Source organism: Syngnathoides biaculeatus, chromosome 23 (genome assembly GCF_019802595.1).
Source record: "Syngnathoides biaculeatus isolate LvHL_M chromosome 23, ASM1980259v1, whole genome shotgun sequence".
NCBI classification, from domain to species: domain Eukaryota; kingdom Metazoa; phylum Chordata; class Actinopteri; order Syngnathiformes; family Syngnathidae; genus Syngnathoides; species Syngnathoides biaculeatus.
Window position 1 is genome coordinate 16644968 of NC_084662.1, and position 16376 is coordinate 16661343.

General features: G+C 43.0%; 1 protein-coding gene across 2 annotated transcripts in view; it reads right to left on the reverse strand.

Annotated features, from left to right (window-relative positions):
- The window catches only part of galnt14 (UDP-N-acetyl-alpha-D-galactosamine:polypeptide N-acetylgalactosaminyltransferase 14 (GalNAc-T14)), a 71274-nt gene extending 56039 nt beyond the window's left edge, over positions 1 to 15235 (reverse strand). Inside the window, exons 1-3 of one of the 2 annotated variants that reach the window (XM_061812840.1) lie at positions 15129 to 15235; positions 14770 to 15056; positions 3834 to 4003 (exon numbers count right to left, since the gene is read on the reverse strand). In XM_061812840.1, coding sequence (XP_061668824.1) covers positions 3834 to 4003; positions 14770 to 14943 — 344 coding nt within the window. In that variant the 5' untranslated portion in view covers positions 14944 to 15056; positions 15129 to 15235. The remainder of the gene's footprint in view (positions 1 to 3833; positions 4004 to 14769; positions 15057 to 15128) is intronic. The other variant, XM_061812841.1, reaches the window with a different exon arrangement.
- Between the last annotated feature and the right edge of the window lie 1141 nt (positions 15236 to 16376).

The window sequence follows — 16376 nt, forward strand, 5'->3', positions numbered from 1 at the left end:
TGCTTGGTTCCGCACTTGCGCTCCATCTATCTCGCGCTTGTTTATTCAGCGCAAGTGTTATATAAGCCGGCATGTGGCCCCCACGAAAGGGAGCTGAAACCGTGTTATCGTATTGCATATTTTATTTTCAAGGCCTGACTTTTGACAGTTCAGTTGAGTTCATAATAAGAGCTCGCATTGAACTTATGAAATCCTTCGCATGAATGCGCGTCGATTCAGGGAAATAAATGGCCCAGTCACACATTTCTTTTTTGTACACCAACTGAGTGAATGAAGAAAAACTAGGACAAAAGACGAAAGCACACAAAAACTGAAGTTCCACCGCGCTACGGAACAGAGGAGACCGTCTTCCCGCTTCTAAATCAAGAGGGGGTGCGCAGGTTTTTGGGATGTTTAAAAGGGCACGCGTGGCTTCAAAAGTGCAGGAAAGATCATAGAGGGATTTGGGCTTGACGACGTCTATTATGTACTCCCCAACTTGAAATGTGTCAGCTTCACATTTACTGAGACAGAGATCATAGCATCCACACACACTTCATCACCATCTTCCCCTGGCAAGATAAATGCGCGTTATAAGGCACTCCACCCACCCCCACCCCTCACCTCCAAGCCCACAATTCCCCAAACCATCCTCCCACGCTCTTCTCACTTTCTTCCCTGCCGCCCTGTGTCAGAATTTCCCTCCTCGGAAACACAAGGAGGAACACGATGACTCATTATATACACACACACACGCAAACACACACGCAAACACGCACACACTGAGGGAGCTCAGTCTCCCAACAGATGTTTTCCGGCATCATCAGCATCTCAACCAGGGCGTAGACCAACAGGCATTCAATTAAAACCGATCCCGTTCGGATCCATCTGGCAACCAATCATGACAGACCTCATTACCTATGTATGATTTTTATTTTGCTTGCCAGACTCGATAAAACAACCGTGTGACCGGAGCCTTCCGTCGGGACGAAAAGGTCAACGCACATTAGGATTCACTTGAGGTGTAAACCGTCAAAGTAAACAGACCCACTAGGTGGAAATGGGCTTTGGTTCTGGACTTAAAGGGCCACTGTCATGAAATGCATGATTTTCAGTATGTTATTAATGAAAAAACGGCAGACAATATGGACCTATGCGTTATTTTTCCCTACCACAAAACATGATTTTGACATATACAGCTTTTTGTAACTCCCGCCATGAAAATCCTCTCGAGGGATTTGTTTTCGAGAAGAAGCAGGAGGTGGCGTACAGGACAGGACCGCCCTCGAGTGGACTCGTTTGTTTCTATTAGTTTTACCTCCGGGAAGGTAGCTCGTTGTTCCTTCGTGTTAGCCAAAATGCCGGCTCGTTGCATTGCTGGACATTGCTTGAACACTCAGGAGGATGGATTAACCCTTCATAAGTTTGCAAGAGACACGGTTCGTCGTGAAAAATGGATTGCACGGGTGGAAAGGACGAGAGCTTCGTGGCTTCTGTGTCCCACAAGCCGCCGCCAAAGCTGTGCCTCGCGGACGAGCCGGCAGCCAAACAGTGTGCCCTGCGGATGAGTTGACGGCCAAGCTGTGCGCCTTGCGGAGGAACCGGTGGCCAAGCCGTGTGCCCCACGGACGAGCCAACAGCCAAGCTGTGTGCCTCGCGGAGGAGCCGGGAGCCAAGCCGTGAGCCCCGGCTTCAGCCGGGCTGGCTCATACATACTGTCTGGGAGTCTGTTGTTAGTAAGAAGTTATATGCATATCTTCAAAATATGGCTCGAATCAATAGGGCAATATTGCCCTGGTCACTTCTCTTCTTCAAAAAGAGCTTCCATGTCATAAGGGCAGTGTTCGTCTTCCATCATAGGGGCCACAGAGTGTTTTCAATGGCAAATGTCCGCGATGATGTCACGGACAGGAGATGCGGCCAATATGTCGAATGACACTTCCGCAACTTTGCGCATGGATGACGCACTCTCCGCTCATATTTATTTTTTCGTATAGAGATTGAAGTGAACAATGTAATATGTATTTTTCATTTCATTATCTATTTTAGAATGTTTATATGGATGACACTTGACCTTTAAGATACAGGACAGAAGGACACCGAAAACTGAAAAGTTCTTTCAGTTTTGTTTTGGTGGGAATACATCAAAACTCTGCCCTGCAATTGGCTGGCAACCAATTCAGGGTGTACCCCACCTCCGGCCCGTTGACAGCTGGGATTGGCTCCAGCACTCCCCGCAATCCTCGTGAGGATAGGCGGCTAAGAAAATGGATGGATGGATGTCAAAACTTCCCTTACATAAAAATTACTTTTCCCAGGAGAACATTTGTAATTAAACTACCGTTGCTTTTGGAAATTGGTCATTTTTGCGGGCCCTGAGGGACCATATGTGTTGAAAAGTCTCATATCACTCCCACAGTTCTTCAGCGGAGCAGGTGATTGTGATTTTGCAGCATCAGCGTCTGTCCAGGAAAGTCAGAGCCAAACGTCGAGCTCCCGCATGCTGTGGGCACGCTTCCTTCTAACCTTCTGACATCCAATAAAAAGCGAGTTTATGCGCTCAGCGAGGGGTCCGGCCCCCTCGCGCAACGCACCCCTCCCACAAGCGCCTGCGAGTTGTTATCTGCCGCGGCCCAAGCGGCTCGCTGCTTATCTGCACGCTCGGCTGAGGGGATTTTCACTTAGCTAATTAATTACATTTCAAAGCACCGAGATGCTTTGCTATTTGAAAAATTAACTTCTTTGTGGCGTGAACAGGCTATTTAAGGATGCTTATTAGACAATAAGTACGAGGGCAATTCCGGGTGGCAGGGGGGGTCCTAAATTGAAACCACGACCCAAAAAAAAAAAAGCCATCACCACCATTACTGGGAGTAATGAAGTCCATTCTTCAACACTCCCGTGACCCTTGTGAGGATAAGCAGCTCAGAAAATGCATGGATGATGATGTCACTGGGTGCACGTGCCTGCAGCGTGTCTGAGTATGCGTTCATTTTGGTAGTGTGTGTGAGGACATTTCAATAGTGTAGTATATGCATATACATATCCACCCATCCCTTTTCTTTGCCGCTTATCCTTACGAGGGTCGCAGGGAGTGCTGGAACCTATCTCAGGTGTCATCGGGCAGGAGGCAGGGTACGCCTTGAACTGGTTGCCAGCCAATCGCAGGGCACATCGAGACAAACAGCCAATCACACTCACAATACCACCTACGGGCAATTTAGAGTGTCCAGTTAAGGTTGCGTGTTTTTGGGGTGTGGGAGGAAACCGGAGTGCCCGGAGAAACCCCACGCAGGCACGGGGCGAACATGCAAACTCCACACAGGCAGATCTGGGATTGAACCTGGGACCGGAGAACTGTGAGGCCAACGCTTTCCAGCTGCTCCACCGTGCCGCCCACTAACAAAGTATAACTACTAAATGTGGAAAATCTCCTGAAGAAAATGAACCACGAGAAACAATATTATTCTATAGAGAATGTGTGTTTGATACAAATATAAATAATAATATTTTATGGACAAATTAAACGAAAATATAACCCACACTAACAGGATGTTTACAGGTGACGCAAAAAAGCCTTTACGGAAAAGATCACCCTGCCACCAGTCAAGCATGGTGGAGGATGAATGAGTGAATAACTGAACGAGACACACCATTAATCTTTTAGTTTGATGTTTAGTTTGACAGTAAACTATATATAGAAGTGGCATTGAAGAGCTTGAAGCCTCTTTGAAGATTTGTTTCCCATCCCTATCTGCGCAACTGCTGCTTGTTGTGAACAGCGCTTCTGTTTGCTAATGGCACCACCCGAAAACGCTCGCCAGCTGGCGCCGAGCGCGCCGTTTGTCGCCCACCTGTGGTGCCGCGTGTCGCTGAGCACTCGGTTGCTAGGAATGCGCTCGCTCTCCCGCTGGTTGAAGGCGTACAGCGTGTACGGGTCATCGCCGGGGCGCCAGCGTCGCGCGCTCAAGTAGCCGCGTTCGTCGAAGCCGTCCAGCATGTCCTCCCACTCGCTGTCCGACATCTGTCAAAGCGAGTGCGCATCCGGGTTAGGGTCACAAAAACACAGGGGCTGGCCGTGAATTTTGGTACATGATGCCTTCTGCGGGGACTTATTGGACCTAATCCACCTCTTAATAGCCCGACTACTACATCACAATCATACAAACCATCAGTTCTATGCAAAAATCATTCGCAATCAAAATGTACTATATCTAATAACATGACAAAATTTTATGTGGCATTTGAATTGGATAACAGACTCAATTCAGGACTGACCAAATGCATCAGTGTATGAAAATATAATAAATTGTCCAAATTAAAATTTAAAAGACGGCAGAAACAAACATTAGATTCGTTCTTTGTGGAAAAAGGGGTCAGTCCCCCCACCAAAGACATTTGAAACTGTTGTTTTGCATTGCTTTTTTCTTTTGTTCCATTAACCCTACCTCTAGTTGCAAGTTTTTTTTTTGTTTTTTTTTTACGTTACGTACCTTCTGTGCAAATAAAAAAACAATTTGGTTTTTGTCCCCCTCATTATTGCTTGTTTAAAGTTATTGTGCACTTTTGTTAATGAAAAAAAAAAAGGTTTACAAGGCTGCGGGCGAGTCGCTACAGATACGGCAATGCACTCTCTGCCGAGCATACTCTAATTTTTTAAGCAAAAAATAAATATATTTCTTAAATGATTTAATTATATAAAGTATGTAAACCATACCTGTATTTCTACTATGCAGTTTATTATCAGGAAAAGCTATAAAAAAAAATCACTTTAAAAAAAAAAATTTTTTTAGGCGAGGAACGCATTATTTCCTTTTCCATTCATTGTAATGGGAAAACGCGCTTTGGTTTTCAAACATTTTGGTTTTCAACTAGCCTTCTGGAACAGATTGTGTTCGAGAACCAAGACACCACTGTACGAGGTTTGGGCCCAACACTAGCAATGACATAATGTTTTATTCTACTAAGATTCAAAATCTACTACAATGATGTATCAAACACTGCAAAATACTTTATAATGTTTTCCTCCCTTTTTGTAATGTTAGTTGGGCAGTGCTTTTAGGGTATTTCCATAAAAGAATTTCAAATATGTATATTTCCCACATGCACACTAAACACACAAGCGTACACAAAAACACACGTACATAATACACACACAATGGCCACAGATACACACATATAAAACTGGCAGGGGGCTCAGGCAAGCGACATTAAAGTTATGCACGGTCGGTCATATTCTCTTGGCCTGTTTCTCCTTCTCCCTCATTGCTCAGTCGCACACTTGCTGATGCCACACTTTGTCTAAATGGGCCCATTAGGGGCCTATGTGTGTGTGCGCGTGTGTGCGCGCGCTTGTCTCTAGTCGTTCCCCTGGCAGCGGTAACAACGACGCGTGAAGAACAAGAGTGCAAGAAAAAAAAATGACCAAAGAGGAGACAAAGCAAAGACGGATTAGGCAGGAAGTGACAGACGAACAGGAAGTCGCAACGCGGTGGCCCAAATAAGAGAATCAAGTCCCGATTGGTCGCCGCGGTGACTTTTTTTTGCCTGTCAAGTCTCTGCTGATGCCATCAGTTGATGAATCACGGCAATCGTCACACTCAGAAACATAAACACCAACAGGCACGCGCACGGTCGCGTTTTGCGGTGAGTCACGCCGGTGACAAAGAGTGAAACGGGTGCGATGAAGTCTGCGCGACGCTTCTGCGCTTCCCTTTCAGCGTGAAGTCGTTAGTCAGCAGCGAGCAGACGACGACAGCTTTCATGCGGCTAATCGGTAAGATTTCTATCGTCGTTGTTGGCCGGGAACCTCATGTATGTGCTCGATTTCATATTGTTCATAAATGGATAATCTAGGTCTGTCCCCACATTATCTATAATGGTTATTACATATTATGAACTAATAGAGCATGGTGAAAATGCTAATTGAGAATAGCACTATTGCAACTCTTAATTTGTTTGAAAATTCTTGTCAAATTCAGCTTTTTCCCTCGCCCTGCAGGTGCCGTGGGTCAATAAGTTGCCACAAGATTGAAAGTCTTAAAATAACGTCGACGTGTGAAAAGAGTCAAGTAGGATACATTTGAGTAAGTTTGTTTTGTGAACAATGGATGCTTTGTTGCAGAAGGACCTGGACAGCCACAACAGTAAGTTTACTTGTAAATTCATTTTTGCATGGATATGAACAGCTAGCGCCAGAGGACAGATTCGACTATTTTCATATCAATACAATGTTTTTTTTACCCCATTAACTCATTCATTGCCATGATCTAAGTGTTCACTGCCACTGATGAATGTTTGTCATTGCATTTTTTTTTTTTTAAGTTAAAGGGGAAATCCAGTGGTTTGCATGAACAGTGTATCCAATAGGTCATGTAATATGTACCCTATTTTGACAACGTGATGTTAAATTCTCTCTCATTTAATAGTGTTTTGAGGAGATTTTTATCGACAATTATGAATTTTCAGGTGTCCCATGTAATCGAGCCTTTGTCGCGGCACGGTACACGTCACATCCGTGCACGGAGGTCATGTGACGCCCAAAAATGGCAGCGCCCCTGAAAATTCGTAATTGTCCATAAAAATCTTGTCAAAACACTATTAAATGAGAGAGAATTTAACATCACATTGTCAAGATAGAGTACATATTACATGACCCATTGGCTACATTGTTCATGCAAACCACTGGATTTCCCCTTTAAGTGTAGAAGAGGGTCTCGCCCAGCTTCTCTCTAAAATTCTGCTTTGTAGATCACTGTAATGACCTACAGATTACTGTAGATGGCAGCATTGTATCAAGTTGGATTTAAGATCAGCACATCTTTTGAGTAGATTTAGAGGTCAATCCCCGACGGTTACGTCAATTATGAGGGAGTGAAAAAAATAAAACCTCATACTCAAACAGTATGTATATGCATGCTATAAGAACAGAATGTGTCGTGGCAGGCCGCAGAATGTGATAATATAATTTACAGAGTGAATGATGAAGGGCATGTGAAAAAAAAAGCCACTGAATTTCAATCAAAAGTCCCTTTTTTCCACTCCTATTTTTATTGTTTGAGGTGTCATAAAATCAAAATGCATTTGCTTTAAAGTCACTACTCTGCTTGATAGTTCTCTTCATACAACGCTCCTTTTCTCCACTTTTTTGAGTCAGAAACCAACTCATGTTATACTGTTGAGTCCCAAAAAAAGGGAAAATTGACACCACACCCGCTCGTCCTCTTTTTCTTTATTTCTTTCTTTCATTTTTCTTTATTTATTTGGTCCTCCAGCAGAGCAGTAGAGTGTTTGTATATCTCTAATGTAGGTTCATTGAGCTCATATCTGGAGAGTGCAAACTAGGTCGATAACACACACACACACACACACACACACACACACACACAATTGATTAATACTGCGAGTGCAGCAGCGATGCTAGTTTGGGTTCGCCATTCTGTTCTCTTCCAGCTAATACATCTTTGTCTGTGACCTAACGTGCGCACACACACACACACTTTCACACTTTTTCCAATAATTAATTAATTAAGTTAATCAGACTCTAAACTTTTAATCAGACTGTTGCATTACTATTTAACTTGGCTTCCGTTGAATATTGTTAGCAATTCATACCACCACCGGAGTTTGGAACATTCAGAATAATTTTTCATTGCTGAGGCGTTAAAAAAACAAACAAAGCTCGCACATTTTTTGAATTTACATTGCCTGTTAAATCCTTTTAAGCTTTATTTTTTACCTCAGACAACACTCTCCAGACCTGGGTGTGTGCGTGGACAGACGGGATGCTGATTTGCATTTATCGTTCACACTTAAACAAGACGTAAATGAAATATTTGGGGTGAGGGTGACGGGGGCGGTTGAACACGCCCAGATGTTGGCAAGCTCCTCCTTGACCAATCAAAACACTTGGGCATTTTTTTTAGACAATTGTGCACTTCAAAACCCCACCACTAGATGGCAGCATGAGAAATCACAAGACCTAGCCACCATCAAGTCACATTGGTTTTCTTGCAGTGGAAGGAAATTACCTGTTGGCGGCGCTAATGCACTTTTAATTACAACATACTACAAAACTCTCACTGCCTCACTTCCTCAACAAAAGTACATGTGAAATTATAACTATAAAACAACATGCTGCTGTCTAGTTTAGTTAAGAATAAATCCATAACGATGCTCATAACTCAAAACTTGAATCTCAAGTCATTTTTCCTACTCAAATAAAATGAAGGTCCATGAATTCATTCTAGCTTCCCACCCCAAAAAATTTTTTTGCAGTTTTCTACATCAGAAAAGTCGTACTCTATTATATTTTACTTCCTAAATAGAAAACAGTAGCCCTTGCTTATGCAATATTGTCTGTTTACTTGTGTTGCTGTTCAAACATCTGATGCTAAAAGTGTTATAACACTGACATGAAACTATTCATTCTCCAATGCTGCAACTTTTCTTCTAGTCTACAAACAGGAGATCCAAGACAGGAGGTTTTCGTGTCCTGGATGCGAGGGGAGGTAACGAAACAGTGACGAGGGCGACCCGTGCGGGTGACGCAAACGGGCGCGCGGCCTCTTGCCGTCGGTCACTTTTTCTTATTCTTCATTTGCTCTGTCATCATTCTCTCGTTCCGCCCCGCATCCCCCTTTTTGTCCCATGCCAGCGCTCCTCCCGCACTTACTGTACGACCCCTCCTTATTCCCTCCGTTTTTCTCTCCGCTGTCCTGCGACTTTTCTTTCATCTTTCAAGTTTGACTTTCATCTAACATCCTCCCCCCCTTGTAATCTTTATCCCATTTTTCTGTCACCTCTTTTTATCGTGCGGTCGCTATAAATATGATGGATGGCTCAATCTGGCATCAAGCGCAACACTTGTAGTACACACACAGACACACAAACAATCTCTATTAAGCTTCATTTAAAAAGGACTGTTGAAAAAAAAAAACACTTTTTAGAGAAGTGCCGCTATTTTAGGTTAAATGACCCAGCGTGGGAGGCAAAAATGATCAGTTGCGTAAAAACAAAATAAAAAAAGTTTTAAGCCGCTGACACTTACTTGGTAAGGAGGGAGTGATGGCACACATTTTTCGTACAGTCTGCGAAGATAAAATATACAACAACCTGCATTCCATTGTGTGTGCGTGTGTGTGTGTGTGTGTGGTGTGTGTGTGTGTGTACACTGTAAGTGTATAGAAAACACAAACGCTCATTCACACACACAAGCAGTTTCTCTCACATTACACACACACACACACACACACACACACTCAGAAATGATTTTCAAGATGCTGTATTGTGCTGCAGACGATTGCCATTTGTTTCCGAAGTGGCAGAATATTGCATAAAGCGGCAAAACAAGAAAACGGGACAAATGCGCTTCTCCGTCTTGTGGAGGTGTCTGCTGGCGTAATCGGCAGGGGGAGCGCGGGTATTCGATAGTGGCGTGACAGGGATGGTGGGGGGCATAAAGACATCTTGACTCAAAGGTGAACTTGAACCAAACCACACTTGCCAGAACATGCACAGACAAACAATGGCCTGGTTGGAAGCCAATCACAGGCCACGTACAGATAAACATGCATTCTCACTCACATTCACACCAATCAAAAATTGCATTGTATTCAATCCAGGACATCTTTTTGGAATGTGGAAGTCGATTTAACCAGGCGATATATCCCTATTAGCCAAATGTCAGCAGATTTTCTTTTTTCACACTAACACATTACATCCATCCATTTTCTTTGCTGCTTATCCTCACAGGGGTCGCGGGGAGGAGGCGGGGTACACCCCGGACTGGTTGCCAGCCAATCGCAGGGCACATGGAGACAAACAGGCAATCACACACACAATCACACTTATGGGCAATTTAGAAGGTCCAATTATTGCTGCATGTTTTTGGGAAGTGGGAGGAACCCGGAATGCCCGGAAAAAACCCACGCAGGCACGTGGATAACATGCAAACTCCACATAGGCGGGGGAGGTATTGAACCAGGGACCTCAGAACTGTGAGGTCAACGCTTTACGAGCTGATCCACTGTGCCGCCACGAACACATCACAGCAAAAGACAAATATAATGACATTCAAACAAACATTCAAAAAGAAAATCAGCAAAAAGAACCATTTTTACTGCTCATTATCTCTATTGTATAGTTAAATAATATAAGGGTGAAGTACTGTATATGCTTTAGGCGTCAAGGTGAAAAAAAAAGTCATTTTTGTCAGTGTATATATGTATATACAGCTCGTGCACATGACGCCACCATTTTCATGGCGCCATATTGCCAGTCAAAAAGAGCTGCTCGACAGTGTGGGGGACATTGAACCGGAGCAGAATATTCAAAATGCCCGAGACTTGTTGTGCTGTTGGTTGTTACAACAGACAAGACAGATATTCAAAGAGGTCATTCTATAGAATACCAGCTGAAAAGACCAAAAAAATTGATGGATTTCGGCAATTAAACGTGATGGATGGTGCCCGACAAAAATACGCACACGCTTGTGTAGCGATCACTTCATTTCAGGTAGGAATTTTTCTTCTCAATATCAAATTCCCAAGAAGTATTTATAATGCCAAGTTGGCTCGTTTGAGAACAATGCGTTAAAAAAAAAAAAAAAGATAGGGAGTCGTCTCCAACGTACACGGAAGCGTGTTGCAGCCACACGTTTAACTTTGGTAAACCTCTCCTCGACAGATGTTTTTTTTTTGTTTTTAAATATGCATCGTTCTCAAATGGCTCCAATGCATATTTAAAAAAAGAAAATAAACCGTCGGTCACACAGAGATTTACTGAATTTTAACGTGTGGCCACAACACGCTTGGGAGCTGAAGCCTATCCCAGCGGTTTATTTTCTTTTCTTTTTTTTTTAATACGCATTGGACTCATTTGAGAACAATCCATATTTAAAAAAAAAAAAAACTGTCACGGAGACGTTTACCAAAGTTTAACATGTGGCCGCAACACGCTTCCGTGCACGGAGGAGGCAACTCGCTGTCTTTTTTGTTTTTCCCCAATCATAGTTAATGAATGCTAGTTTGTGTAAAACCAGGGTTTTTTTAAAAATGTAAATATTGGTATTTGTATTGAAAAAAATCAGAGTGGGTCCATCACTATGTGGGGTTTAATCCTGATTGAGAACAAATCCAGCAACGAAGTATTTGTATGCGTCCAGACTTTTCTATGCTTTCAAACTTTTCCGTGTAAATCGACGACTTACTCACCAGATTCACGTGTAAATCCAGTTGTCCAAGCGGGTTAACAGTCCAATTTCTTATTGGCGAAAACATCGACTTCGGCATTAAGTATGGGTCCTTTATGCCAAGTGTCTCATTTTTCCACGTACATTTGTTTATTATCACCTTCTAAATGTTTAATGTATCAGAGAAAACTCTGAGCGTTGTGCTATAAGACGTATTTTTGCGTCGTCGCCAACCGACTTAGCCTTGAAGAATGGTTTGTTGGGACCGGCACTTCTGGCCAGTGACGTGATTTGATGACGTAGGTGCACAAACTCTATATAATTTCTGATTATTCAAGTTATTCAGATTTTTTTGTGCCACATATTATAATTGGCAGTGGCCTCAAAGAATGCACATCGGTCATAACCTCGTGCTGACCCTTGGTCCACCACACTGCATGCTTGATAGCTTCTTTTCAACAGATACTTTTTTTTTTTTTCAAGGACATAACCCATGAAGCTGTATTGTGCTTTTATCATGTATTCTTATTCTTCCTATTATTACAATTGTTATTATTATTGTTTTGATTGCTTCCATGGGAGCTGCTTCCAGCTGCTCTCAGCTTCATTTCCCTCCCAGGCGCCCGTTGAATAGCTTGCAGTGAGGAACAATGGCTGCAGCCAGCATGGCGTACACCAAGCAGAACATTAATAATCTCTGACACATATGCGTGTGTATGTGTGTGTGTTGTTTTACAAGCGACGAGACAAAAAAGCAGCAGAGGGAAAACAGGAAGTCGACAGCAATGTCCTGGCCAATCACAGGCTGAGGTGGCGATTATGAGAGAGCGAGCAAACCTCCATTATGGCTCAAACTTTGTCATGTCTAATTTAAAAAGTGATCGACTATCATTAGGTGGATTTGATGGGATTTTACGCATAAATTTTGGATAAGCGTCACATGTTAATGTTTAATGGAAAAGATATGAGGGTAGGTACAGTAAATGACAAACATTTTTATACAGTGAGCTTCCTTTTAACAAAGTATTATATCCTCAATTTGCTTCCACGAATGGGCCCAGCTTCCAAGAAATACTTGACCGTGTCTAAATTGCCCGTCATTAATAAAAGAACAGATCACCACCTCCAAATGTCTTTTCTGTGTCGGCTCTTCATCGACGACACAGCACGTTTTCACATTTTGAATCATCCATGCGCAAATAGGATTTTACGTTGTGTTTGCATTGGCGCTTATTGAGCACACGGATCAGACACGGACTGAGCCCCCTTTGACAATTTTGGTTCTATATCAGGAGTTTCATGCTTGAAATAATTGGACTGATGTGATGACATCCATGTCACAAGATCATACAAAAATGTGCCCGTTGATGTAAAATCTACAGTATATAATTATAATGGAAAAAAATTCTTACTGGTGGTAATGTAATATGAACGCGGGAGTTTCAGCAGACATTTTCTCAGTGTGCTTGTCGCCAAGGTTGTTTTGAAACGACTTTGGATTGCAAGTCAGCGCGCGCCCTTGCATCACACAGCTCGGAAAGTATTCAAGCGTTAAACGCGGTCAACTTCAAACTGCAAGAAAATCGTGGGGTTTACATCACTCGTGCTGAATTTGTGTTTGCTACCAAATGGCACAATTAAGACATAAAGACAATGGAACTTTCCGACCTGTCAATCACTCGTAAAATAATAGCCAATCAGATAGCCGCATTTGTCTTAACCCCTGGCTTGACACGGCCCTCCCGCCACATTGTCCCACAACCAATGCTGGTTGTCAGTAGCGTGCGCTTGGAAAAGTTAATGTTACGAAGAAAATGGTCCTCAGATGCGCTTGGGGAACATGCAATTGTGATGAAAGACATCTGGCAAGGTTACGACGGGCCCGGTTGATTCATTTTCCAAAGCCTAAAACACAGTTGACGAAGTGTCTACGATGGACTAAGGCTCGCGGAAGACCTCACGTACAACTCAGTGTGAAAAATATCAACAAACATAAGGCTGCTGCGTTGCCTTGCCAGTGAAGGCTGCCGCGTCGGCTTGCGGATGGCAGCGGCTCTGAACAACGCTGCGGCCAATGGCGCACTCAGGTGTGTGCGACGACAACGCCGTAAAGCGCCCCGGTTCGGCTCCGTGATAAGCCACCTCGGCGCCGAAAATGAGCCACCCCAGCCAAGGCGCCGCGTCCGGCACCCCACCGTCCATATTTCCACTGTCATTCTTTTTTTGTCTAACTTTCGTTCTTCTTCCGGTTCATTACGTCATTGCAACGTATGTTGCAAACCTCAAATCCTCATTTTAAATATCATAGAATGAAATCTACTCATCATCCACAGCATACAAATAAACAATTTGTGAATATACAATATCACAATTAAAATTTAGCTGAAATTATCTCACTGGTTATTCTGACTGAAAATATTTGAATAACAGAAATTATATTTAGGCAACTACATATAGAGACTACAATGATATTACTCGTGATCTTTCCAAGTTAAAAAGTACTCACCCCGCTTTACATGCGCAGTACGATTCCACTATTTTATCCTCTTGGATTTCAAGATGAAGTTTGTGAGGCGTGAAACTTTTTTTTTTTTTTTTTTTTGCATCGATCGCCAACGTTTCGCTGCCACTCTGACATTGCGTCCTGCTCCGTCCAAAATCTTAATCCTGTGTACGTATCCTTGCGTGCAATATTTGAGACCTCTCTGTAGAACTCTCTTGGACAAGTCTGACGCATTTGGCAAAAATCATACTCCAATATTATCTGGAATAACTAATAGAGAATCGACTTCAAACATGTTATGTTCAATCGCCATTTTCGAAGCTTCTGGGACATGGAGACTGTAGCTAAGGGGGCGGATCTTAAAATCGCCAGTCGGAAAGGTCTATTGTGACCTTCCAGCAAGAAATCAATTGAAAGTCGAACGATGCCACTCTCAAGAATGCAAAAAAGGAGAGATGTTGGGATGTCTGGCAGAAAGGCTACTTTTTGTCCACAACTGTTCTTTTTTTGAACGAGATATCTGTGATTTTGGGGGTGCACCTCTTACTTGTGGCGTAAATAGTTGAGTGTCGCCACACCAGTCAGACTGTGTTAACTGAGCCTCCTTTACATGATAGGTGAAAAGTCTTCTAAAACAACCGGAACAATCCAGTCGCGAATCATTCAATTCAAAAATATTATTCCACAGCCTCGACGACAACATGCAGGTGAAATGCTGCGTTTCGCTGGCAGCACATAAATGTGTGAGCGGTCTTTCTCTTGAACAAAAAAATTAATGAAACATCACGTCTGGAGTCCTTCCTGACAATCAAAGATGCCAGATAGCCATTTGTGACAAAATCTTTAAGCAGAACATGTTTAAGTAACTTTAAATATATTTACTTTAGTATTGTATCCTGTCCTTTTTTTCATATTTATGTTCTGAAAAATTTCGTTTTAATTCTTTCGGATAAAGATGAAACAGATCAAGTCTTTCATGACAGGCAGCTGTCAATTTTTGACACAGGCGGTCCCACGTGACAAACGGGCGCATGCGCATTCACGCGCAAACAAAAAACTTTTGGGGAAAAGTGTGAGACAGGTTGGTGGGTCTTACCTGCTTGGTTTGTTCCGCCCCGGCACCGGCACCGGCTGCGCCAACGGCACCGGCCGCGGCAGCCACGCCGAGCTCGGGCAGCCTCCTCCGGCTGAGCACCAGCAGGTAAACGAGCGCCCCGAGCCACACCAGCACGGCCGTGGCTACCGACACACGCCGACAAACACGCTTCATTCCCGGCCACAGTAGCAGCAGCAGCCGGTGCCCCCGGGAACTCGAACCGAACCCGTTCGACGACGCGGCCGCCAACGCGCGCACATCCTCGCCTCAGCTTCCGAGCCGACAAACTATGACGCCAACAACCATAAAATAAAATTAAAATTAAAAAAAAAAAAGACTTGTCGCCACTTGGGTCACACCTTCAACTCTGAGGAGCAGCACGATAGATTCCAGCCTGGTCGGCGTGCTCGCGAGCGTGCGTGCGTGCGTGCGCGCGCGCGCACGCCACTTGGAATCAGCGAGGAAGTGCAGGCCGTGCGTGCGTGCCCGCGCGTTTTCTTATGCGAGAGCGCCACCTGGCGACTCTTACTGAATACAGTACAATAGTATGGGAAAACTTGAAATAGAAGTATTTCAAGGTTAAAAAAAAACATAAAAACAAAATTGCTAAAAGTCAGAGATTAAGTATAGGGACGGATTGATATTGCTAAAAATATTTAAGTACATTCCTGAATAATGGTGGTTTGGCATTTGCCGATTTCTTTAAATGTATCCCTGTTTGATTTTGGCAGTTACAAGCACAGATTTGCAGATTTTCATTATTTTAAAAATTAAAAGTTAATAAATGTATTCAATGCATTTTACAAGAATTTTACATGCCAACTTTAACTTAAATCTTCCACGGGGAATGCCTTGCCGCATCTGTTTTAAAACTCAAACGCGGCCCTTAAACGCAAGTTTGCTCACTCTCGGATTAGGGATGGCTAAATAGAAAGGAGACAGACAATAGACACTTGACTTTTAGCTTGTAAACTTTTTTTTTCTTCGATCCAATTAGTTTTATCAGATTACACAAGAAGTGTGGTTAATAGCCTGTGACAGAGAAAAACCCCGAACCACTGTCAGGCACTGCTCTACCGCCATCTAGTGTTTTCCAGAGGAACACCTTTGCTCCAGATTATTCTGGGACTCCTTTGAATGGCCTTTTGATGTCAAATGTACAGTGTGTATATATATATATATGTATATATATGATGGGGGGGGGATTCTCGGTGGTGGTAATGTATTATGATCACGTGAGTTAACCCATTCGTGGCAGTGTCCCATTTTTGGGACATCATGATTTTCACGCAATATATTGTTCTGTATATCAAAATATTAGTGTTTTAATCTGAAGCCATAATTTGGTATCAGGAGAGGATAATTTAGCGATCAAATTTAGCGCGGAGTGACTTTCCTTTCCTACCTGACCCAACATACAGTACATAACTGTCATAAACATGTTGGATTATAGCTATACAATTTTTTTCCCTTGAAAAATATAGAAAACTATAACTAAATTGTTTTTAAAGGGGTCATTATGGAAGGTTTTTTTTGTAACTAGGGCTGTCAAAATTTAAGATTAACTTATGATTAATCAAAATATTGCATTAATCATATTAATTGCT